This window comes from Rana temporaria, chromosome 3 (genome assembly GCF_905171775.1).
Source record: "Rana temporaria chromosome 3, aRanTem1.1, whole genome shotgun sequence".
Taxonomy (NCBI): domain Eukaryota; kingdom Metazoa; phylum Chordata; class Amphibia; order Anura; family Ranidae; genus Rana; species Rana temporaria.
Genome location: NC_053491.1, coordinates 240,216,253 through 240,241,376, shown reverse-complemented (window position 1 = coordinate 240,241,376; position 25,124 = coordinate 240,216,253). Strand labels below are relative to the sequence as shown.

The following is a 25,124-nucleotide window of genomic DNA, read 5'->3' as shown; positions in this document are numbered from 1 at the left end:
TCTCGATTCACACCTATGCATGTTGCTTTTGAGCGTTTTTGCAGTGCTTTTTGCGGCGCTTGCTGTGTTTTTTGACACTCGTTTTTACCGCAATTTGCGTTTTTTTTATAAAAGATTTTTTTTTTAGCCGGCAATTATTATTTTTTTACATTTCCTTTAACAACCAGCTATAAACAGGTTAAAAAAAAAACGCAAAGCTGCGTTTTGCGGGAAAAAAGTCCCCGACCCTTTCCAAAATTGCAGAGGTACAAAAAAGCATTGATGTGAACATGTTCCATAGGAAAACCATGTTAAAAAATTTCCCTGCATTTCTGCAAAATGCTTAAAAAAACGCATCAGTGTGAATGGAGCCTTATGCCGCGTACACACCATCACTTTATGTGATGAAAAAAAATGACGTTTTTAAAAACGTCACTTTAATTGACTGTGTGTGGGGGAAAACGTCGTTTTATGTCTTGTAAAAAACTACCAAAAAAAATTGAAGCATGCTTCAATTTTATGTGTCGTTTTTCAAAAGTGCACTTTTTACTTCACAGAAATTGACCGTGTGTAGCAAAAAACGTCGTTTTCTAAGACGTTTTTTCATCCACGCATGCCCAGAAGCTACTTATGAAGCAAGCTTCAATGGAAAAACGTGGTGGAACGTAACCTCACTTTGCAAGATCATTGTGAGAAAAACGATGGTGTGTAGGCAACTTCGTCTTTGAAAATTGAAGTTTCAAAAACGTAATTTTTTACTTCACAGAAAGTGTCGTTTTTTTTCATCACATAAAGTGATGGTGTGTACGCGGCATTAGGTTCACACTGCTTTGCAATGAAAGTTGCGCAACTTCCCATCCGACTTTGCTCTGCAACTTCAGTCCAACTTTGATTCGACTTGATGTGATTTTTTACACTCTATGGGCCAGATTCAGATAGGAGATACGACGGTGTATCTCCTGATACTCCGTTGTATCTCTAAGGCCGGCCGGTCGTATCTATGCGACTGATTCAGAGAATCAGTTACGCATAGATATCCCTAAGATCCGACAGGTGTAACTGTGTTACACCGTCGGATCTTAGGCTGAAATTCCAGGCCGGCCGCTAGGTGGCGCTTCCGTATCTTTTACGCGTCTAATATGCAAATGAGGAGTTACGCCGATTCAGAAACGAACGACCGCCCTTTTTTTACGTCGTTTGTGTTCGGCTTTTTCCGGCGTAAAGTTACCCCTGCTATATGAGGGGTAAGTGCGGCGTATCCTATGTTAAGTATGGCCGTCGTTCCAGCGCCTTTTGAAAGTTTTGAAATTTTTACGTCGTTTGCGTATACGGCCGGACGTAATTTACGTTAACGTTGAAACCAATGACGTCCTTGCGACGTCATTTGGAGCAATACACGCTGGGAAATTTTGAGGACTGCGCATGCGCAGTTCGTTCAGGGCGAGGACGCGCCTGATTTAAATATTACATGCCCCCTACCCGCCAAATTTGAATTCGGCCGGGGGATTTACGCTACGCCGCCGCAACTTTACAGGCAAGTGCTTTCTGAATAAAGCACTTGCCTCAAAAACTTGCGGCGGCGTAACGTAAATCAGATAGGTTACGCGGATCCGCTAACCTATCTGAATCCGGCCCTATGGCAGTAAACATAGCTCCAATTTCGAGGGACTGTCCCTGATTTTGAGAAATGTCCCTCTGTCCCTCATTCCTCCTCATTTGTCCCTCATTTTGGTCTGATCTATATAGATGTATATAAAATGCAATTTTTATCTATCAAAAAGTGTTTCCCAGTGCTAAACCTTTCATCCAAAATCGAAATTTCTGCATTTATACATTTCAAGAGCCAATATAAAGGAATAGTAGCGGTAAAAAAAGCACTTGTGGGTCTAACCAATCTTGTTTTTTTGGACAATTCTCCTTTAAGGGGACGTGACAGGGGGTGTGTCCTATGCCTGCTTACTTTTGCTGATAGGTGTCCCTCATTCCCATCTCAAAATGCTGGGAGGTATAATGGAAAGTCGTATTAAAGTCGGACCAAAGTAATGCAGGAACCTTTTCTAAAGTCGGAGCGACTTGTGTCGGATCAGTTAAGACGGCTCTCATAGGAAAACACTCGACATGTCATGCGACTTGTGCTCTCATAAGTCAGATCCCATGTCGCACCAGTGTGAACCGGGCCTAATGATGGGTTACTGAAGACCTGTTGCGTTTTGCATCCGTTTTTATGGATCATACCATTGTAGTTGTGCTCTCCTCCCAATTTACCAGACATCTTTAACCACTTGCCGACCGACGCATGACGATATACGTTGGCAGAATGGCACGGCTGGGCAAAAGGGCGTATATATACGTCCCATTTAAGAAGCGACATTGTGGACGCGCGCGCCCGTCTCAAGCTCCATGACTCCGACCGCGGGTCCCGCAAACTCGGTGTCTGCGGGCATACCCACGATCGTGTCATGGTGAGGAAGAATGGGGAAATGCTGATGTAAACAAGCATTTCCCCAGTCTTCCTAGTGACAGGACAGTGTACACAGCTTCCTGTAATCGGAAGCGGTCACACACAGCCCATCCCCCCTACAGTTAGAAGCACTCCCTAGGGCACACTTAACCACTTCAGCGCCACCTAGTGGTTAACCACTTCACTGCCAGTGTCATTTTCACAGTAATCAGTGCATTTTTATAGCACTGATCGCTGTAAAAATGACAATGTGTCAAAAGTGTCCGATGTGTCCGCCATAAAGACGAATTCACAATAAAAATCGCAGATCGCCGCCATTACTAGTAAAAAAAAAAAAATAATAATAAAAATGCCATTATTCTATCCCCCATTTTGTAGACGCTATAATTTTTGCGCAAACCAACCAATATACGCTTATTGCGATTTTATTTACCAAAAATCTGTAGAAGAATACCTATCGATCTAAACTGTGAAAAAAAATTATATATATTTTTTGGGGATATTTATTATAGCAAAAAGTAAAAAAATATTGCATTTTTTTTCAAAATTGTCACTGTAAATTTTGTTTATAGTGCAAAAAATAAAAACCGCAGAGGTTATCAAATACCACCAAAAGAAAGCTCTATTTGTGGGCAAAAAAGGATGTCAATTTTGTTTGGGAGCCACGTTGCACGACCGCGCAATTTTCAGTTAAAGCGACGCAGTGCCGAATCGCAAAAAGTGCTCTGGTCTTTGGCCAGCGAAATGGTCTGGGGCTGAAGTGTCTATCATACAAATATCCTGCCACTCATTCCTAAGTTCAAGCTTTGTTTATTCCCTTCCTGACAAGTGGTGAAGACAAATGATATATTACTATTTCTCCACATACAGTATGTTGTGCAGCTTTATGTGTTTGCTTTTCTATTATTTGGCTGTGGATTTGGAAATTTAGGAACACATAAGAGGATTCCAAAAATAAAAATGTGTGTTCAGAAAATGCATGTACAGCCGACTGCAATATTTTCCATGACTGTTGTGTATTCTTTTTGGCACTTTTTCCTTCGCCTTCCCCGATGACCCGGTGAGTTGTCACACAGTCGTCGGCGCACAGGAATCTTGCTGTAGATTGGAATGCTGGACATGGTGTGGTCCTCCTGCATGGTGAATGGGTTGATGCAGCCGGTGCACAAGCAACGAGCCTCTGGTATAGATGCAGGGACGCGATTTTCATCATGATTGATACTGAAAAGGGATATAAAAGAATATCATTATTACTGAGTTTGCTCATCCAGTTTCATAACTACCGTATTTATCGTCGTATAACGCGCACTTTTTTGCCCTGAAAATCAGGGCAAAATCGTGGGTGCGCGGTATACGCCGATACCCGCGCCGAGTTTGAATACTGCGCCGACATATACCGAGCGCAGTACACTCGGGTATAGTCGGGCAGTCTCGGCTCCTTCCGCGCTCACGTCCTGGACGTACAGGACGTCAGTGCGAGAGTTGCCGAGCCTGCCCGACAATACACGAGTGTACTGCGCTCTGTATATGTCGGCGCAGTATTCAAACTCGGCGCGGGAAACGAGCGGGGAGGACGCCGCAGAAGGACGCCGGACCCGCCGAAGAGGACACCCGAAGCCGCAGACGGACGCCGGACCCCACGAGGCAGCCGATGGACGCCACACAAGACACCAAAACTGTAAGTACAAAAAAACTTCCGCTGCAACTTTAAGGGTGCACGCTATACCCCAATAAATACGGTATACGCTTAGCTTGTAAAATGCCACTACAAAATGAATGACTTGCTTATGTAAATCAATGACACTAGGTGCAGTCTATTATGAAGCCAAGAAAATCTCTAGATAAGGAAGCCCATAGGCGAGTCCGTTTTGTTCGTTGAACCAGTGGGTTGAATGAAAAAAACTGACTTGATTCCCCTATCCACATACTTGATGTGGATGGGGTAATCCTCCCCACTGAGCTATTATATTCTGACAGCGGGAACGCATTACCAACCAATATCCGAACGGAAGTAAATCACCTAGCCTTTAGGAAAAAACTCAAGACCCATCTTTTCTGAAGGCTAAATAGAAGGAAATGGATACCAAGCGCCTTGAGGCGATTCAGTTCGCATTTGTAGCGCTATATAAGTTACTCACTCACTCACTCACTCACTTCCCTATTGTTAGAATATACTGATCAGCGTTGCACGCTATACCCTGCAGTGCCGGTCGAGCTTGGAAAATCTGACAGGGCGGTTGTACAGAAGTCGATCGGTAAATGAATATTCGTCCAGTACCTTCTGAACCTTTGGAATCAGAAAAGGATAATGAAAGAGCTGCTTGATTCTGAATAAAATGAGAATCGTGATTTTTTTGCTTAGAATAAAGATCACGATTCTTGGCGTAACATCATCTTTCACATTATACAAAAAATTGGGCTAACTTTACTGTTTATTTTTATTTATATATTTTTTACACATTAAAGTGTATTTTCTCCCAAAAAATTGCTTTTGAAAGACTGCTGGGCAAATACAGTGTGACATAAAATATTGCAATGACCGCCATTTTATTCTCTATGGTATAAACAAATATATAAGGCTTAAGCTTTGTACAAGCGCTCGGTTTTCTCGGCAAGAACCAGCAAGAAAACTGCTGCCGAGTAAACCGTGCGTGTGTACGAGGCTTTCAGGTTTCTCGTCTGGAAATCTGACCTGAATCTCGACGAGAAAAATAGAGAACCTGCTCTCTATTTTCTCGTCGAGATTCTTGTCGGCCTGTTTCCCCACGAGAAACCCGAGAGTGTGTATACTTACCTGTCGCCGTGGAAACCCGCGCATGCTCGAAAGACTTCAACACATGCGCAGCAGCTTCCACGGCATAGGTAGGGTGAAGCAAGATGGCGGCAACAGCATCGAATGTGACGAGCGCTTGCTGATCGTACGTGATGACGTCACTGCCACTCTTACCGCGGTTCTTTTGAAAGGACTGTGTGTACACTCGGGCAGCAAGAGATTCTTGCCAAGAATCTCGTCAGGAAAAACAATGTTTTTTTTTCTGACGAGATTCTGGCCCGTGTGTACGAGGCCTGAATCTTTAAAGGAGTTGTAAACCCTCAAGGTTTTTCACCTTAAAGCACCCAAAAGGGGAACTTCCACTCAATTGGCACCTTTCGGGGGCACAGGATACCTGTCTTTGACAAATATCCTGTTCCCACTTACGGTCAGCTGTGAGCAGAGAACAGTAGAATTATGAATCGTAGAAAAGCCGGATTAAGATCATGATGGGGGGGATTGAATTGAGGTTAAAGCGATTTTTTAACAATTAATCGCGCAGCTCTGGATGCTGGCTAAAGAAAATAGTGAGAGTTGCAGTTGTAGTCAGTTTAGACACTAGCTGCTTTCAATGTGCTGGGATGTCTGGTATACTTTTTATAAGAAAATTCTTTGATCATAGACTTTTTTAGTAATGAAAATGTAAACTAAACAGACATGCAGCTAAATACTCCATTAGAATACATGTATGAGAACTGGTTTACCTGCCAAAGGATTTGTATTTCTGTCCATCCAATTCTATGATTTACTAAGCCCTGCTACAGAGCACAAAGTTCCACTTCCAGCTTGAGCACTACTGTACAGAGGATTGTAAGATCCTGATACTGAGTCTAATGCCCCGTACACACGATCGGATTTTCCGTCAGAAAAACCTTGGATGTTTTTTCCGATGGAATTCCACTCAAGCTTGGCTTGCATATACACGGTCACACAAAAGTTCTCTGAACTTTCGTCCATCAAGAATGCGGTGAAAAAAAATTAGAAAGGAAAATTGGACAGCCGCACTTCCACAAAAACCTTAAAAAGGTAGCCTTTAGTGGTAAAAAGAAATGGAGCACTACAAAACACAGCAGACAGTGGGGTGTATAACTGACGCGTTTCGCACTGTAATGTCAGTGCTTAGTCATAGCTCAGAATGCGGTGGAGTACAACACTACGACGAGCCGAGAAAATGAAGTTCAATGCTTAAGAGCATGTGTCGAATTGTTTCCGAGCATGCATCGGAATTTTGCGCGTCGGAATTGCTACAGACGATCGGATTTTCCTATAGGAATTTTTTCCGTCTGAAAATTTGAGAACCAGCTCTCAATTTTTGCTGGCGGAAATTCAGACAGCAAAAGTCCGATGGAGCATACACACCGTGGGATTTTCCGTTCAAAAGCTCACATCGGACTTCGGACTTTTGCTGGCGGAATTTCCGATCGTGTGTACAGGGCATAAATCATGTACTTACATTTGTTGTTTTTCTAAACATATTACATGATTTTTAAATAATACATACCTTTTATTTATTTATTTGTTCTATTATTTTTTTTTTTTTGCTCTTATATTATGGGCAAAATATAAATTCTGTCAATTAATTAGATCAAGCATGCATGTTAGAGCATTTGGATTTATTTCGAAAATACAAAGTGCTGGAATTGCTGGAATTGCTAGAAAACATTCTGCGTCTATGATCAGTATTTGAGATGACAGACTTGTTTATATTGATTGAATGGTGCATCCTCTAGTAAAGACTGTTAGTTTGGGGGTTCACATGTCCCAGGTTTCAGGACACTAAGAGGCGGTTCACACTGCGGCGGCATGACTTCGGGGGCTACTCGGCAAGGCGTCCTGAAGACGACTTCAGAGGCGATTAGCAAAATGACTTCTGTATAGAAGTCAATGCAAATCGCCCCGGGCCGCCCCCGAAGTCGTACAAGAACCTTTTTCTAAGTCGGAGCGACTTGTGTCGCTCCTATTAGAACGGTTCTATTGCATAGAATGGGACGAGTCGCCCCGGTGCGAACCGGCTCTTATCCTTGCCTATATCACTGCTATACAGGTACATTGATGACTTTGTAACATTCATCCCTCTGAATACAGGGAATCCCAGCTATCCTAGTGACCCCCCTATATATACAAATTGAAACAGTATGGGCACCACTTGTTTCATCTAGTTAAATTGCACTTCCGGTTCAATGTGCATTTGCTGACGATTTGGTAAGTTTCTTAATTTGCCTCCACCTCCAGCATCCCTTACCAATAGTCTTTTTATTAAAAAAAAGGATGCGCCAGGATGCAACCAACTTATACCTTTTTTTTAACAACTATTTTCCCATTATTTCCCAATTATACTCTTGTTATCCATAGATTTTGATGCTTAGCAGACTTCTTTACCCTAACTGTTATTCAGAATATTTTTATACTTACAGGCTGATAGTCAAACAATTCACATAGGGCCAAATCTTCAAAAGAGATACGCAGGCGGAACTGCTGTTCAGCCTGCGTATCTCTGTGCCTAACTTTGGAAACGATCCTCAAAAGGATTTTTCCAAAGTTAGGCAGAAGATCTGACATCTGTAAGACACTTACACTGTCAGATCTTAGGATGCAGTACCGCATCCGCCGCTGGGGGCATTTCTCATTGAAATGCCGCTTTGCATATGCAAATGAGGACTTAAGCAGATCCACAAAGCTTTTAAGCATTGTGGTTTCTGCGTATGTTCCGATTTGCTTGCGCAAAATTAGGGCTGGTTTTACAATGTGGAAAGTTAGTACACAATGTAAAACCAGACCTTTTTTTCGATCGCCGCGTTTTTTTTTTAAATTAGAATTTTTTTTCCCGGCGCGTATTTTTTTTTTCACCCGTCGCAACTTTATTGTCCCGTCGCAATCCACAAAGCCCGGCGTAAATTACGTTCGCGCGCTGCACGTCGGGAAAATTACGTCACACGCATGCGCAGTACGGCCGGCGCGGGAGCGCGCCTCATTTAAATTGTAATCGCCCCCCGGAGAGGAGGACCGCCTTGCGACGGAGGCACTTAAGTTACACGGCGTGTAATTTCTAGGTAAGTGCTTTGAAGATCGGGCACTTAGGTAGAAATTTAACGCCTGTGTAACTTAACTGCTGAAAGTTAAGTTAGGCTACGTTTTTGGGAATTTGGCCCAAAGTGCTGATTAGGTCTTACCAACAGAGTTGCAAACTGTTGTCATAGAGACACATGGATGATTTACCTACTATGTGCCCTGTTGAATTTAGTGGCTCTTATGCCGCGTACACACGTTTTTTTTTACTGTCATTAAAAACGATTGTGTGTGGGCTCCAGAGCATTTTTCACGACGTAAAAAATGGGCATTAAAAATGTAAAACATGCTCTAATTTTTCACATAGTTTTTAACGTTGTCATTTTTTAACGTCGTAAAAAAATGGTCGTGTGTGGGCTTTAACGACGTGAAAAAAACGCGCATGCTCAGAAGCAAGTTATGAGACGGGAGCGATCATTCTGGTAAAACTAGCGTTCGTAATGGAGATAGCACATTCATCACGCTGTAACAGACTGAAAAGCGTGAATCATCTTTTACTAACACAAAATCAGCAAAAGCAGCCCCAAGGGTGGCGCCATCCTATTTATAGTGCCGTCGTTCGCGTTGTACGTCACCGCGCTTTGCTAGAGCATTTCTTTTCACGATCGTGTGTAGGCAAGGCCGGTTTAACAATAATCGGGTTGAAAAAAAAATCGTTTTTTTCTAGACCAATAAAAATTAAATTTTTTACATCCCGAAAAACGGTCGTGTGTACGCGGCATTACTGCCAAAACTAGCCAATAGTGAAACAGCTAATACATAGTTGCCAACATTCTCCAAAAAAGTTTAGGGACACTTTTTTTTCTGTAGTTGTAGTATTATTTCAATTTGGGAGGGGCATTCATTTGTAGGCATGGTCTAACAGGAATGAAAAAATGCACTGAAGTGCGCTGTGGTGGAAATGGGTGTAGTTTAAATTACGCTAAATATTGGTCATGGCTTAAAGGGTTGTGGTTAAATAGAGTCTGAGATGACTTACATAGTGAAAATTGTGGTAATATATAGGAAATGTAGGTAGGGCAGCTTCCAGAGGTCAGTAGTAGATAGGGGGTTGGGGGTAAGGAGAAGAGGGGGTGAGCAAAGTTGGGTGGATGGAGAAGAGGGGAGGTGAGCAGAGTTGGGGAGAATGGAGGAGAGAGGGGATGAGCAGAGTTGGGGGTTGGGGGTGAGCAGAGTTAGGGGGTATGAAGAAGAGGGGGGATGAGCAAAGTTGGGGAGATGGAGAAGAAGGGGGAAATAGGGTTGGCGAAGGGGGGTGTTATGAGCAGATCTGGGCTGCTGGGAGCTAAGAAACTTGGACAGGATGGTGGGGGACAGGCACACAAACGTGTACATGGCAGTGACACTGAAGTAGGGTGACCACGTGTCCCTGATTGCCCGGAACAGTCCCACATTTTGCAGGTCTGTCCCAGGCACATTCATTCCAGGACAATACAGTGTCCCGGAATGAAACTGACACTGCCACTCCCCGGGCCAATCTGATGCCCCCAAAAAGGCCGCCACATGACCGCTTTACTCACTGACAGTACTTGTCCTGGCCAGGAAAGCCTGGGGGAGCACAACGCCGCCCCCTGCTTGTGATTGGAGAAATCATATATCCCGCCTCTTGTGTCTAATCACTGTGCTGTGATTCGTTACAGCACAAGCGGATTTTTCGGAAGGGAGGTTGTCCCTGAATGGTAGTTTGGCAATGTGGTCACCCTACACTGAAGAGTCAGGCTAGACCTCGAGTGTGTCTCCTTGTTCACCACCATGCCGCCCTTCTCTTCAACAAGCCAGAGATAAGCCTTGTGGAAGGGACCGCACGGGACCCCTGCAGCTATGCCATTGGTGTCACACGGGTGCGGTCCGCACCCCCATAGTAACGCCTGTGACAGAGCTTATTTTTCAGGATTTTGCCTGGGACAGGCTCAGACCGGGACATCAGTATGATTTCCGTGAATGTCTCGGGCAATTCGGGACTGTTGGTAAGTATGCTAACAACATAGTCCCTCGCCCTAATGAACATGCCTCCTAACAGGCCATTCACACAGTCATTTCAGAATACAGTTACTTTTTTACTCCAGTTTCTGTAAATACCACTGTTAGTGGTATTCTCTATTTAAAAAGGGATGCTTATTGTCTGCGTATTTGCACATTTCAAAAACCAGAAAGGTCATACTGTAACAGAAACAGTGAGCTGTTTATAAAGAACATTTTCCTATTCATGTGTTACCTGAATCTTTAGAGGGTTTTCAAGCACCTTAGTTAGTAACTGAGTCGCTACTTGAAAAATGAATGTGTGGGGAGTCCTGACTTGTTGTGTAATGTCTGGCAGAGGATAAAGGACATCGAAAAGAGAGACAAAATGTGTGTGTGTTAAACTTGGAGAGAGAAGAAAGTGGTTTAAAAAAAGCACAAGGTGGTGAGTGGTGACAGGCATTTGGGAGAGGTTGTCAAATTTCTGGGATGGTTACATGAGATTAATGCATGGGTAGAGTGGAGTGGTTTTGGCGCTAGGTTTGTCATAGACTAGCATTTGCAATAGATGTTTGCACTTACATTATAAGTGGATTTTATGAAGGTATCTTAAATTGTATCATCGTATGTGAACAGCAAGTATACCTATGTAATGACAGGAAAAGGGGCAGTTCTAGCCCCCCTTTTCCTAATGAGAGAGCGACGGGGGACAGTGTTAGGTCTCCCCTGGGGTTTTCTTGGCTCCCTGTGAGGAATTTAGAGCATTTGGCCTTTGAGTGACCTTTCCTGGGCCTGAATAGAAAGCCCGGGAAAGGTCAGTTTAAACTGGCTCATTTGTCCCCCAGGTGACCTTTCCTGGGGGATTTTTGGCGGGCTCTTTGTACTTTGGGTGACCTTTCCTGGGCTTCTGGACAGAAAGCCCGGGAAGGGTCAGTTCAAACCAGTCAGAACCAGCGGGTTTTCAGCCCGTTTTGGGCTATTTAAATTGGGTTCCGTTCAGCCCAGGCTCATTCGCCTCAGAAGACATTGGAGCTGTGGTGTTCTTCCCCTCCCCACCCCCCCTCTTTTCAGAATATATCTTGTCGCGGTTGTTTTCTTATGTGGTAGTGTCACCTTTGCTTTTAAAAAAAAAAAGTGTTTAATCGCAAAGGGGGACTAGCTATGCTCATATTTATTTGATTATATATTTATGTTAAAAATATATTTTTATTAAGTTTGGTACAAGTGTGCTAGCTGGGTAATTGTGTTGGCAGCCTGAGCCGTAGTGGCTAGGTTAGCTTTAATGCTTTATTTAATGCTTAAGCCAATTCTTCATGGCATACATTCAACAAGGTGTTGGAAACATTCCTCAGAGATTTTGGTCCATATTGACATGATAGCATCACACAGTTGCTAATTTGTCGGCTGCACATCCATGATGCAAATCTCCCATTTCATCACATCCCAAAGGTGCTCTATTAGATTGAGATCTGTTGACTCTTTAACCTCCCTGGCGGTATGATTCTTTCAGAAAAAATATGCTGAAAGCGGTACCATTATTTGCAAGGAAATTTGGTGATTTGTACTGTAGGCCTGTAATTCTTAGGAATAACTCACTTAAATCTGACCAAACCAGAGTCTTGTAGGCATCCCGGGTATGACATTTTTTTAAAAACAAAATTATAAATTATAATATAATAAATAATTATAAATAATTATAACAAATAATAATATAATTCTAATAAAAATTATTCAATAATGTAATCAACTCAAAATCACAGAAATTTGCTCAGTTGCAGAATTGTCGCTGTCATTATTATTGTTTTTGTTATGACGAATTTCCCCACAAATCGCTATCGCACATTTCTGCAAGTGATTATAATTTATTATCGCTGTTTTCTAGCTGATCTAAAATCACTTTTGACATAAAGGGACACTTTTGGTTGCTATGGACAATCTACAGTTTGCAGGCAGAAAGAAAGTTTTTTTTTATATAAAAGTACATGTAGTGCACTGGGCAGACCACTAGGGACAAGGGGGGGTGTATTTTTTACATACAGTACTGTAATCTATAAGATTACAGTATACTGTATGTATTGTGTTTGTTTACCTTTTTGAATTTGGCGCCGACCTCCGCTCCCGTGCATCGTAACGTCGCAGGGAACGGATATCGACGGCACAGGATGACACTGTGTGAATCGAGCGAGGTCCCGCTCGCTCACACAGCGCGGTGGCATCGCTGGATCCAGGAACAAGAATCTGTAAATGTATAGCCTAGCTCCACTTTAATGGTCCATATTGATGGGCTTTTGTGCACTTTGAATTGGTTTATGTTCCCTTATATCATGGATCTTCAAACTATGGCCCTCCAGTTGTTCAGGAACTACAATTCCCATCATGCCTAGTCATGTCTGTGAATGTCAGAGTTTTACAATGCCTCATGGGATGTATAGTTCCGCAACAGCTGGAGGGACGTAGTTTGAGGATCCCTGCCTTATATGTCCGGGAAATGGAAAGCTGCCTTGAAGTAGGTCAAATGCAAGTTAGAATGAAATCTACTGCAGATGTCAATTCATTCTCAGTGATCTCAGAACTGTAGTCAAACTGATGCCATTGATACCCAAAGCCCACTGACACAGGCCCCTACTTAGGTTGATAGTCAGCATCATTCATCCTTAGAAGAGAAGTATTAACCATCAAAAGAGTAGGATGCACTATGGGAACTTTGTACTTTTGTCAGTCAAATAAAATGTTGAACTCCCTCTGAATTTTAGGTGTAGGTTAGGTTAGCTAAAAGGCTTAACTTTGTTTCTGAAGTACCATGTGCAAGTCACATTTCGCAGACTTACATTTAAAAGACCAGTTACTTGTTGGACGTAAAAACGAAAAAAAGACAGAAAAAAAAAAAAGTTTAATGGTTTGTTATAAAATTTTGAAAACAGGTAATTTTTCTCCTTCATTGATGTGCACTGAAGAGGCTGCACTGATTGGGCACTGATAGACTGCACCAATGGGCACTGATAAGTCAGCACTGATGGGCACTGAGAGGTGACACTGATGGGCACTGATGGTTGGCACTAATGGACGGCACTAAGGGGGACTGATAGGTGCCAGTGATGGGCACTGATGGTTGGCACTAATGGGCAGCACTAAGGGGAACTGATAGGTGGTACTGATGATCACTGATGGGTGGCACTGATGGGCAGCACTGATGGGCAGCACTGATCGGTGGCACTGATGATGAGGCACTGATGGGCATTGATTGGCAGCACTGGTGGGTATTGTTAGGGGGCACTGTTGGGCAATGGTAGGTGGCACTGTGGACACTGGTGGGTACTGATGAGGCAGCTGCGGCTCTCTGTGTGAGGGGCCGATGTCCCTCTGACAGAAGTCGGTGATCGGCTTTTTTTTTCCCTCAAGGGGACATTGGCTGACAGCTGATCATGTGGTAAGGGCCGGGACTGGCCCCTTTACTCCGATCTGTGATCAGCCAGGTCTCATAGACTTGGTGATCACAGATCGTGCCGTGCCGGTTCTCCAACCTTCCAGACACTAGGGGGAGGCACCAGAGAGCTGCCAGGATGAGTCACCCAGCCCTGGACTCAAGTGAACCCTGACCCAATTAAGACTCACAGGCTGTAGCATGAGTCAGGTAAATTTTCCTACTCTGTCACTACTAGTAGCACACACTAGAGGGTGCTAAAGGCATATAAGATATGAATCAACCTCAGTAGGGCAGTGTACTGTATTTAAAACATTGAATCTGATTAAAGAAAAACTCTGCTTTTAATCCTAATGTCCTTAATCCTCCACTTGATTTCTGCAGTATCTTTTAGAGACAAATATTTGTATTGTGTATAACAATAAAGTAATACTCTTGCCATCCAATAACAAAAACGGTACATTGATAAAAGATGTAACTATATTGCATGTATCAGACCGTTGAGGGTAGTAAATTCAGGTGCAGAAAAATACAAGCACATACTAAAAACAAAAAGAACATGCTCCAGCTAGCATAAAGAAGAAAATGACAACATGGGGAAGAAAGAGAGAAGTAGGCAAATATCCTGGACCAATCTGTGGGGAAATTATCATGGTGTGGTTCCATACTGATCATTAGGTAATACCATGCATTTGAGGGTTTCCATAAAACGCATAAAACGTTTCTCATATAGTTTGGCATGGACCTTGTTTTGGTAAAAAAGTAATTGCTTCAATGCATTGCTCTTATTGAATGCAATTAAGAGGACAACTTTCAAAAATCATCTCCATGTTGTATGTGTGAGGTTCTAAAGCTATCTTCCTTCTATTCTATTTTTGGGGGTTACATACATTTATTTTCTGTAACTTTATAGTGCCTTTTCTTGACCAAATCAGTATCTTTCCAGACCATAGGATTCCCATTAGATGTAGTCTACCAACAACTATATTGGACAAGGATATTGATTAAAGCCTCGTACACATGACCGAGGAACTCGACGGGCGAAACACATTGTTTTCCTCGTCGAGTTCCTTGTCAGGCTATCGAGGAACTCGACAAGGCAAGTTTCTCCATTCCCGTAGAGGAAAAAGAAGACATGCTCTCTTTTTGGCTCGTCGAGTTTCTCGACAGTTTCCTCGACGAAAATGTACACACGACCGGTTTCCTCGGCAAAAAAATATCACCCAGCAAGTTTCTTGCTGTTTTTTGCCGAGAAACTCGGTCGTGTGTACGAGGCCTAAGAAACAAGTGAAAATATCTACATTGTGCAGATATGAGTTTTTATTTTAAGATAAATAGATCCCACTAAAAACTAGTCCTGTGCCAAATTCAAACACACTGGTAGCAACTTAAAACCAACATACCACAGCACAGTTGTTGAACATTTATCATTTGCATTGTTAGTGACCAATGTTACCTGTAAGTCCAGGGTGAAAGACTCCTCCTGTTAGAAAGCCAGAGTCTCAGGTTCACTTCACATTGAGCACTTGAGGACTCAGTGTTGTTCCTTAGTTGGTTCACCATCTCATTTAAACTTTGCTCATATTCTTCCACTAAACTATAAAACTGAGATGGGTCAAAAGAGTTCCCTCCTAGAACTGGATCTGGAGATGCTTTGCCATGGCCTTTATCCTGGAAAGTGCCTGGATTCTCTTTTCCCTTGCCATGCCCTTTCTTTCTGTTCTTAGACGGTTTGGAAATCTCTGAAGTGAAGACCATGGTCAGCAGGAGAGAACAAGTGTACACCAGCAGCTATGAAGAAACATTGTATTGTGTCAGTAAACAATAAATACAATATTCATTCCTACTTTGAAGGTATATTTAAAAATGTAAAGGTATCTAGCCCCAAGAACCCAAAAAAATGTATACCGTATATACTCGAGTATAAGCCGACCAGAATATAAGCCGAGGCACCTAATTTTACCACAAAAAAATGGGAAAACGTATTGACTCGAGTAAAAACTAGGGTGTCTATCTGCATGCCTCACTGTGCCTTATGTTGCCTCACTGTGCCCATGCCTGTCTGTGCCCATGCCTCACTGTGCCCATGCCTGTCTGTGCCCATGCCTCACTGTGTCCATGCCTCACTGTGCCTCACTGTGCCCATGCCTCACTGTGCCCATGCCTCACTGTTTTCATGACTAGACTTACGTTTAACTGGGAAAACGTATTGACTCGAGTATAAGCCTAGGGTGTCCATCTGCATGCCTCACTGTGCCTCACTTTGCCTCACTGTGTCCATGTGCATGCCTCACTGTGCCCATGCCTCACTGTGCACATGCCTCTCTGTGCCCATGCCTCACTGTGTTCATGCCTCACTGTGTCCATGTCTCACTGTGCCCATGCCTCACTGTGTCCATGACTAGACTTACGTTTAACTGGGAAAACGTATTGACTCGAGTATAAGCCTAGGGTGTCCATCTGCATGCCTCACTGTGCCTCACTTTGCCTCACTGTGTCCATGTTACATAGTTACATAGTTAGTCAGGTTAAAAAAAGACAGAAGTCCATCCAGTTCAACCACAAAAAAATAAATAAACAAACAAAATAAAAAAAAAAACAGTAAAATCCCATATACCCAACTCCATACACACAGTTGCTCCAGAGGAAGGCAAAAAACCCCAGCAGAGCATGATCCAATTTTCTACAGCAGGGGAAAAAATTCCTTCCTGATGTACATGCCTCACTGTGCCCATGCCTCACTGTGCCAAAGCCTCTCTGTGCCCATGACTCACTGTGTCCATGACTAGACTTACGTTTAACATGGGAGTATATAGAAGGGGTGCCCGGCATTGAAAAATCGGTGCTCCCCGGTCGTAGATCCCTTAGACAGCAAACTTTGCACACTTATAGAAGAGAACTGGGGCTACATGTGTGCCGGTACCGGGTCCCCAAAGTTACCAGAGAAATTACCGTTTAAAATGGGAGTCTATGGAAGGGGTGTCGACTTTGGAAAATCGGTGCTCCCCGGCCGTAGGTCCCCCGGACAACAAACTTTGCACACTTGTAGAGGAAGAGTGGAGCTAAATCTGGGAGATTAGGCGCAAAAGGTGTGATGGTTGCTTTAATTTTTCATGAAAGCTAAATATATTTTCTGTAAGTACAGAACATTGCAGTGGGTTCATACCTGTGTTGTCGCCCTAGGACAGCAAGTGTGTTATTTGTATGATCACCAGGTCAAAAATTAGGAAATAAAAGCCTAAAAAAAGGAAATTAATGCAGCCACCAACTTTACGGACTGTTAAACTACAATATACTACATATATGTTATTGGGTTTAGATGCACATAAAGCCTCTACCAAGTTTTACAAGAAGTTAGATTTTTACCAAATATGTAATTCAGATATGTTGCATAAAACAAATTGAACATGTTTTGAATGGTGTTTAGGGCAGTGTTTCTCAAGTAATGTACCTTGGCACCTTATGCGCTCATCAGGGTGTCACTTAAAAAAAATACAGTTGTGTTAATGATTCTATTATGCCCAGAGCATAGATTAAAACACCAACTTTTGATTAGGAAACTCGATGATTGATGATATACTGTACTATCTATGGATCCTTGCAGTGAAGATCAACCGCTGACAATTTTCTGTGCTTATTTCCATCACCTGTCTTCATGTTCCATCTTGCTATCAGGGTAATGTGTAATCCCCAATTTACTTCAATGGAAAGTCTTGACACTGTAACATTTTTTATATGCAGCAAGAGTGTAAATCTAAGGGAGGGGAAAGGATAAACCACTATTCGGTAGCACGCTGCAGAAGCATGCATGGAGTTATCAAGGTACCTCGATAAAGTCTAGTATGACAAAACGTGTTGGGCTGAGACTTGGTGTAAGCAGTTAGGCCTCATACACACGATAGGATAGCCAGAGGACAACGGTCTGATGGATCGTTTTCATCAGTCCAAACCGATCATGTGTAGGCCCCATAGGTTATTTAACCTTAGCTTAAAATAATGAGAACTTGCTTTAAAATTTAAAGCGGAGGTTCACCCTAAAAAACAACTATGTACCATCCCATCCAGCATACTAGCGTCAGCTACAGTATGCCTTTTTTTGCGCTGTACTTACAGTTTAATCCTTTAGTTTAGTTTCAGACTCCCGCGGGGAGTAGGCGTTCCTATGAAGAGGGGAACATGATTGACGTCCGGCTATGGCGCGTCACGCGTTCCGAAAATATGGTGGGTGAATAGAGATAATTAACTGATACAACAAGAGACCCATATCTGCCTGTCACAGACGCTTACTGAGGAATGAATGGATCATTTTGTTGTATCCCTTCACTAATAACGGCCTTTACCTGGAGGCCATGGTGACACCAGTGACAATTTTTAGGGATCATTTACAGTACCTCTATGCTGGCTCTACTTTACCCTTTCCACTGTATATAATAATACCCAGGAAAAGGACACCCATTTTCCAATGTTCTCCATATAACACAAAAAGCAGAGATGGCATATATTACCCAACAATCAACTGGAGAGTTGGGTGAATTTATAAATCCTCAGCTAATTTATGACCACCTTCACAGGGTATTCTTGGATGAGAATGCGTTAAAGATATAAATATTTATTTTATTACATCCTGTACTTAGGTGTAAATGAGTATTCAGGATGAGAAGACATACAAACATATCTTATCTACTGATCTCATGTTCATATAAACATCCTCATCCCAAGAAGATGGAGAGAAACCATAACACACACAAGCAATGACACTGTTTGCAGGCTATTCCACTGAGACTGAAGTACAGTAAAGTATGATTAAGGAAGGGTGTCTGTGTATGACCTGATAGTAAGTTGTGTGACCAAATTAAACATTGTCTAAGGACGTTCAACATTTATTAGATTGCGAAGATTAACTAGACAGAGATAACCAGTGCTTTCAAAGTTGATAAATGTGGTTATTGCGATTGAAATGTTACATCAAGTTACAGTGGCGGCTGGTGCTCAAAATTTTTGGGGGGGCGCAAAGGAAAAAAAAAATTGCAGTCTCACTGTGCCCAAACGCAGCCACTGTTCCATGCCATCAAACGCAGCCACTGTGCCATCAATTTGCACCACTGTGCCATGCCATCAAACGCAGCCACTGTGCCATCAATTTGCACCACTGTGCCATGCCATCAAATGCAGCCACTGTGCCATCAATTCGCACCACTGTGCCATGCCATTAAACGCAGTCACTGTGCCATGCCATCAAATGCAGTCACTGTGCCATCAATTGTCACCACTGTGCCATGCCATTAAACGCAGCCACTGTGCCATCCATTGTCACCACTGTGCCAAGCCATTAAACGCAGCCACTGTATCATCCATTGTCACCACTGTGCCATGCCATTAAACGCAGCCACTGTGCCATCCATTGTCACCACTGTGCCATGCCATTAAACGCAGCCACTGTGCCATCCATTGTCGCCACTGTGCCATCCATTGTCACCACTGTGCCATGCCATTAAACGCAGCCACTGTGCCATCCATTGTCACCACTGTGCCATGCCATTAAACGCAGCCACTGTGCCATCAATTGTCACCACTGTGCCCTTTAATGGTCGCCGCTGTGCCAATGGTCGCCGCTGTGTCAATTGTCCCCACTGTGCCCTGTAAATTGCTTTCTCCCCCCCCCCCCGCCTGGCACTTACCTTTACTGGAGTCAGGCATCCACGTCCCACGATGTCTTCTCCCGCCCTCGATGACTGACAGGCGTCTCAGCCAATCAGGTTACCGGTAGCCAGAACCAGCCAACCTGATTGGCTGAGACGCCTGTCATCTTATCCAAGGGGCGTACAGTCTGTGCGCTCCGAGAATAAGCTTCCGGGACCCGAGGGCTGTATTGGGAAAGCCTATCAGAGCTGTTGGCTTTGATAGACATTTCCGTACAGCCAACCAGCTGGCGTTATTCAGATGGCCGGACATGAGCGCCGACCATCTGAATAACAGCGGCGATAATAACATAGATTCGTGCAATGCATGAATCTATGTTATTTCAGTGGCGGTGAGAGCCAGAGGGGGCGGCGCTCCAGCACCCTCTATGGACGAACCGCCACTGTCAAATTAGCAAATTTATGTAGAAGGGGAACCAATCTTTTACACCATGTGGAAAACAGTACTTACTGGCAGAGAGCCAAAGATCGTAGTGGGTTCCATACGTTAGACCATGGCTTTCCCTAGTTTTTCTTTAATTTGTATTGCTTGATGTAGAGTAAGTTTGGCCAAAGCTTATATGTCAGTGGTTAGTGGAAAATGTTAAACCTTTCACTGCTTTTTTCGGTTTCTCATGGACTATGATCTACTTTCTACATCCTCATGACTGCCCATTACTAACGGCTATGAAGAGTTATGCTTCTGTCTTTAACGGAGAAATCTAGGCTCCCATTTGTAGAAGGAACATTCCAAGGTAATGGAATCTGCTAGGCATTACAACAAAGATATGTTAAAAAGAACCCCCTGAAAAATAATAGAATAGGTTTTTGGATAACTTAGGTTGCCAGTAGTCTGAACCTTCTGTAAGCCACACTTATATTAAAGGGGTTGTAAAGGTTCGTCTTTTATTTTCTAAATTGGTTCCTTTAAGCTAGTGCATTGTTGGTTCACTTACATTTTCCTTCAATTTCCCTTCTAAATGTTTTTTTTCTTTGTCTGAATTTCTCACTTCCTGTTTCTCCTCAGTAAGCTTTCCACCATCATCCGAGCGGTGGAAAGTCATTTAGAACAACTTACTGAACACCTTACTGAGGAGGAACAGGAAGTAAGATATTCAGACAAAGAAAACAAAGAAAAAAAACATTTAGAAGGGAAATTGAAGGAAAATGTAAGTGAACCAACAATGCACGAGCTTAAAGTAACCTATTTAGAAAATAAAAAACAAACCTTTACAACCCCTTTAACCCTATTTGTGACCCTAATACAAACTCTCCTTGTAAACCTTGCCTTAATGTGAAGTCCATAGAAGAATATTCCGCTCTGAACAATATCCCTTCCTGTTAATAGATACCAGTGGTAAAGTCCTAATGCTGGAATCTAATGCTTAGGGCTAAACGTAGATATCATGTTGTGAAATCTCTACATCTGATTAGATTTTGTTATGTTTTATCAGGGTCCACGTCACATAGGTTATTCTGGCACTGGCAACTACACAACTAACTTTATTCTGTGGAATGTCTTCTTCACAGCTCTAACCCCAATATGTCTCACTGGGGTGATTTACTAAAACTGGAGCACTCAGAATCTGGTGAAGCTGTGCATGGTACCCAACCCGCTTCTAACTTCAGCTTGTTCATCTAAGCTTTGACAATAAAACCTGGAAGCTGACTGGTTTCTATGCAAAACTGCACCACTATTTTTAGTAAATCTCCCCCATTGTCTTTCTTGCTACTGATTAGTTTCTGTAGTGGGTTGGATATTGATGGAGCAACATCCACTAATTCACGAATGATAATAAAACCCTAGCACTTGTACTCCAGTCAAATATTATCTAAGTTTTGAATAAAAAAACATAGATCAAGTATCTAATCTCAAACCCTGCAAAATATGGTGTATAAGAGGGGGATTCCAGGGAAAAAGGTGGGGTCAGTCATGGCATTTCCTGGGAAAATATTTAATCTTTGTTCCCAACGGCAAGAGGATGGGCCCTTGTCGCTATCGCCAAATAACCCTGTATGGTGTAATAGATTATTAGGGGAGTTTTCTAAATTACCAGACGGACAGCTGACATGGGCAAAATATGGCATTAAATATCTACATCACATTTGTCAGGAGGATGGTCTGTCCTCTTTTTCACAGTTAGGGGACCAGTTTGGAATACCTAGGATGTGTTTCTTTCGCTATGTGCAGCTGCGTCATGCAGCGATTGCGCAATTCGGGAGTTTCAGATGCAAAATACGGGACTGGAAAAGGTTTTGATTGATCCGGATCCATCTAAACAAATCACTACATACTATAGAGCAGTTGGTCCTGGGGAAATAGGCTCAACTTTTAGGGCCAGGGCAAGGTGGTGGCGGTTGTCCCGGAGTTGTCGGAGGAGCTGGGGCAGGAGCTTCTTGATACTTATCTGGGTCTGTTATCTCTTCCACGGATAAAATGATTAAATTTCATTACCTTCACCATTTATATTATACGCCAACTAGACTTCGCCGAACGCTTAGAAGGGAGTCTGCACTCCGTCATAAGTGTATGGTAGCGGAAGGCACCTTCCTCCATATAGTGTGAGAATGCATGAAAGTTAGACCATTGTGGTCTCAGGTAACTGAATTTATTTCAGATAAATTTGGCTTGCCTAATATATGTTCTCCCTTACGTTGCCTTCTGGGGGTCTTTGACCAGGATGAGATGAATGTGTACACTAAATTGTTTCTTAGAATCCTGTATTTTGGAGTAAGGAAACTCATTGTTAGGCGTTGGATTTATGGAGAGCTAATGACACTTGGGATGTGGATAAAGATTGTTAATGTGGATGTGCTGTTGTATAGGATGACCTATAAGGCTAGAAGGGCTCTCAAAAAGTTTAGGAAGGTATGGTTTAGATGGGTGGATTCTAAGAATTGCGCCGGAGGAAGAAGGGTCGTTGACTACTGGATGTGATTATGTTTTTTTTTACTTTCCTGACATATTTTAGGTTGGACTGGAGATGGTAAGCACGCTTTTGCATAGAAGGAGAGTGCGTTTTTTTGTCCTACTACCTGAAACACGGAATGCTGAGATCCCTAGGGAAGGGGGAGGGATGTGGGTATTTTTTCTGGGTTTTGTCCCCTTGGAGTAGGGGACAGGGGGAGGGGGTTGTCTTTTTGTTGTTTCATTTACTCTGTTTGAAAGAAAAGCTACTATGTTGTAACGCAGGAGAAGGTCGGTGACTTGACTGGTTACACCTTTATCTGTATGGGTTCTTATTGACCATTAATCTTGATGTAACACCTCTCAGATGTTTTGTATGTTTATTTTTTTTTATGCACAATAAAATTATAAAAAAAAAAAGTATTTGTAATCTTAATGCAAATGGGAAGATCTGTTACTGCCAGCATTTGAGAGATCTGCTTTTCTATGGGTGCCCTCCTCTTGAACTCAAACCACCTTACACTACAGATATTTGTCACTTACAGTGCTCATTTTAATAGCTTGTCACCTGACGGAAGGTTTCTCTTGAACTTCACAAAGGAAGCCTACAGAACTTAATGTTTATCTGCATTCAATGTCACCCTTGTCATTATGAGGTCGTTGAGAGATTGCTTACTTTTTATAAGCATTCCACTTATAACAGTGAATACCTGACCTACTGACAGGTTCCACCTAAGCTGTTGACTTGCAGGTATTATCTGTAGCTACAGTATATTCTTTCCTGTTTGGTGACAAGAAGTTACTTGAAAGCGAAGAAAGGTAAGTCTTAATATAGGGCACCAAACTGGAGCAAACTAATTCTGACAATAATGGGAAATCTGTAGTAACACGCACTATGTATCAACAAGTAAAACTGGAATTTTAAAGTATATCTCTATATTCACAGCATTCATTATACAGATCAGTTAATCAATGTTAATGAACTGTTTACGCTTTCAGTATCCACCTTTAAAATTTTTTTGACATACATACTGCATAAAGATAATCTGTGCTGTAGTACTTAGCAGATTATATCCAACACAATGCTATGAACAGATCATAACTGGTGCAATGGTAATTCTATTCAATACCATAAACAGTTTATACCCATTATGCTCAAATGCAATTTTTAGATATTAATTGCAATTTCAATACCAGACTCTTTCTCGGTGCAATACTAATATACCAAATGCAATGGTAATAACTGGATAATATTCTGTGCAATGTTAATTAGCTTATTATATACAGTACAGTGGATATTTACAGACTATACCCAGTACCATGGTAATTAGCAAATTATATCCAGTGCAAAGGTGATTACTGTATTATACCCAGTAAAATGGTAATCGTCAGATTATATCCATGGCTTTGGTAATTAACATGTTATACATGGGCAGTTATGAAATACAGAAATACAGTGCTGTATCAGTGTAAAATACTTGGGTAACACACAACATATGGTCATGACAAATGTCGAACCTGACCACAGTTATTGGCCACATATGATTCTACATAGTTATATTGACCTTGTAAATGCTGTAAAATGTATTAGAGAACTTACCAGCTTATGTGAGCCAAGCATTCTGTCAAGAGAGACTAGCAGATGCAGCTGCAGACTAGACAAACCTCAGGGACTATCCCCCAGTGTCAGTGGGTCACAAGCTGCACCTACTCCAGTCCCTCCAATAGGGCTGGGCCCAATGCAATGTGCAAGCGATTTTCTAAAGGTGCTGAGTACAATGTTAACAAAGGCCCAGCTTGTCCCTTTTCTCCTTGTGTTCTGTGCCTCTTGTTTTTTTTCCCTGACTGTACATGCAGGGACTGTTTGCTGACTGGGAACACGGTGCACAGCGGCTCTGTTCTCACACTTGACACACAGACCTGGCTGATATATGCTGTTTGTTTACTTGTTCTTTAAATGTGGGAATTGGAATCTCCCAATTAACAGTTCAATAGAGAATTGCGAAAATGTAATATTACCAGCTGCGGGAGAAGGTAGTGTATCCCTTTACACAATCTGGGTGGCTGTGGCTAATTTAGGAACAGGCATGAAGTCAATGGTTGGACAGTAAATTCTGTGTGCTAGAAAGCATTGCAATGTATGCTAAGTGTTCTTGGTAACTTTTATAATGCTTGTATTTATGTATGCGTTGTATTAGAGCAACTGATAACTTTATGTAGAGAATATTTAAAGAGGACCTGTCATAACAGAAATATGGGAGCCACCATTGCTAAATTATTTTTTATAAATATATGCTACAGAATTATCATCTCTCTTTGTTTCTTTAGTCAGTCAAGCAATACCCATGCATATCAGCTCACTATACTGGCTGTATGTTTGTTTCACATCCATTCCCAACCAAGTAGTAATGGAAGCTCCCAGTTCCCAAATTTCTATCCTGACTGCTTCCTTGCATATAACCATGTTACTTTTCCTAAGTGTGTTTTAGTAGTTGTAGAGAGTGTAAAGGTGATCATGTTACTGCAGCAGAGTGATTGTGTGTAGACTGGAACACTTTGCAGGCCTGAAATGGGATATGGCAGTACTGGTATTTACCACAAACACTATGAATAAAAAATTGCTTTGAGGATGTCTCATCAGTAACACAAAAGTAACAAATAATACCCATAATGTTTGCAATATATTTGTAATGTCGGTTTAACATTTCCTTATCATTCAATCCTAAGAGAAAACAGCCATTAAAAAAATTCAACCAAAAGAGTTTAAGAACAATCATCAATCGAGAAATTAGCCTAACTATATGCTAAGAACATTCAACCAGAAGGGGAAATACTCTGAG

General features: G+C 42.3%; 1 protein-coding gene across 1 annotated transcript; it reads right to left on the bottom strand.

Annotated features, from left to right (window-relative positions):
- Window positions 1–3,234: 3,234 nt before the first annotated feature.
- Window positions 3,235–24,199, bottom strand: IL17B (interleukin 17B). The gene is made up of 3 exons (XM_040344523.1): window positions 23,885–24,199; window positions 15,155–15,489; window positions 3,235–3,661 (listed from the first exon to the last, which is right to left on the bottom strand). Exons 1-3 carry the CDS (start codon window positions 23,903–23,905, stop codon window positions 3,409–3,411), a joined length of 609 nt encoding a protein of 202 aa, XP_040200457.1. The 5' UTR covers window positions 23,906–24,199; the 3' UTR covers window positions 3,235–3,408.
- Window positions 24,200–25,124: the final 925 nt, after the last annotated feature.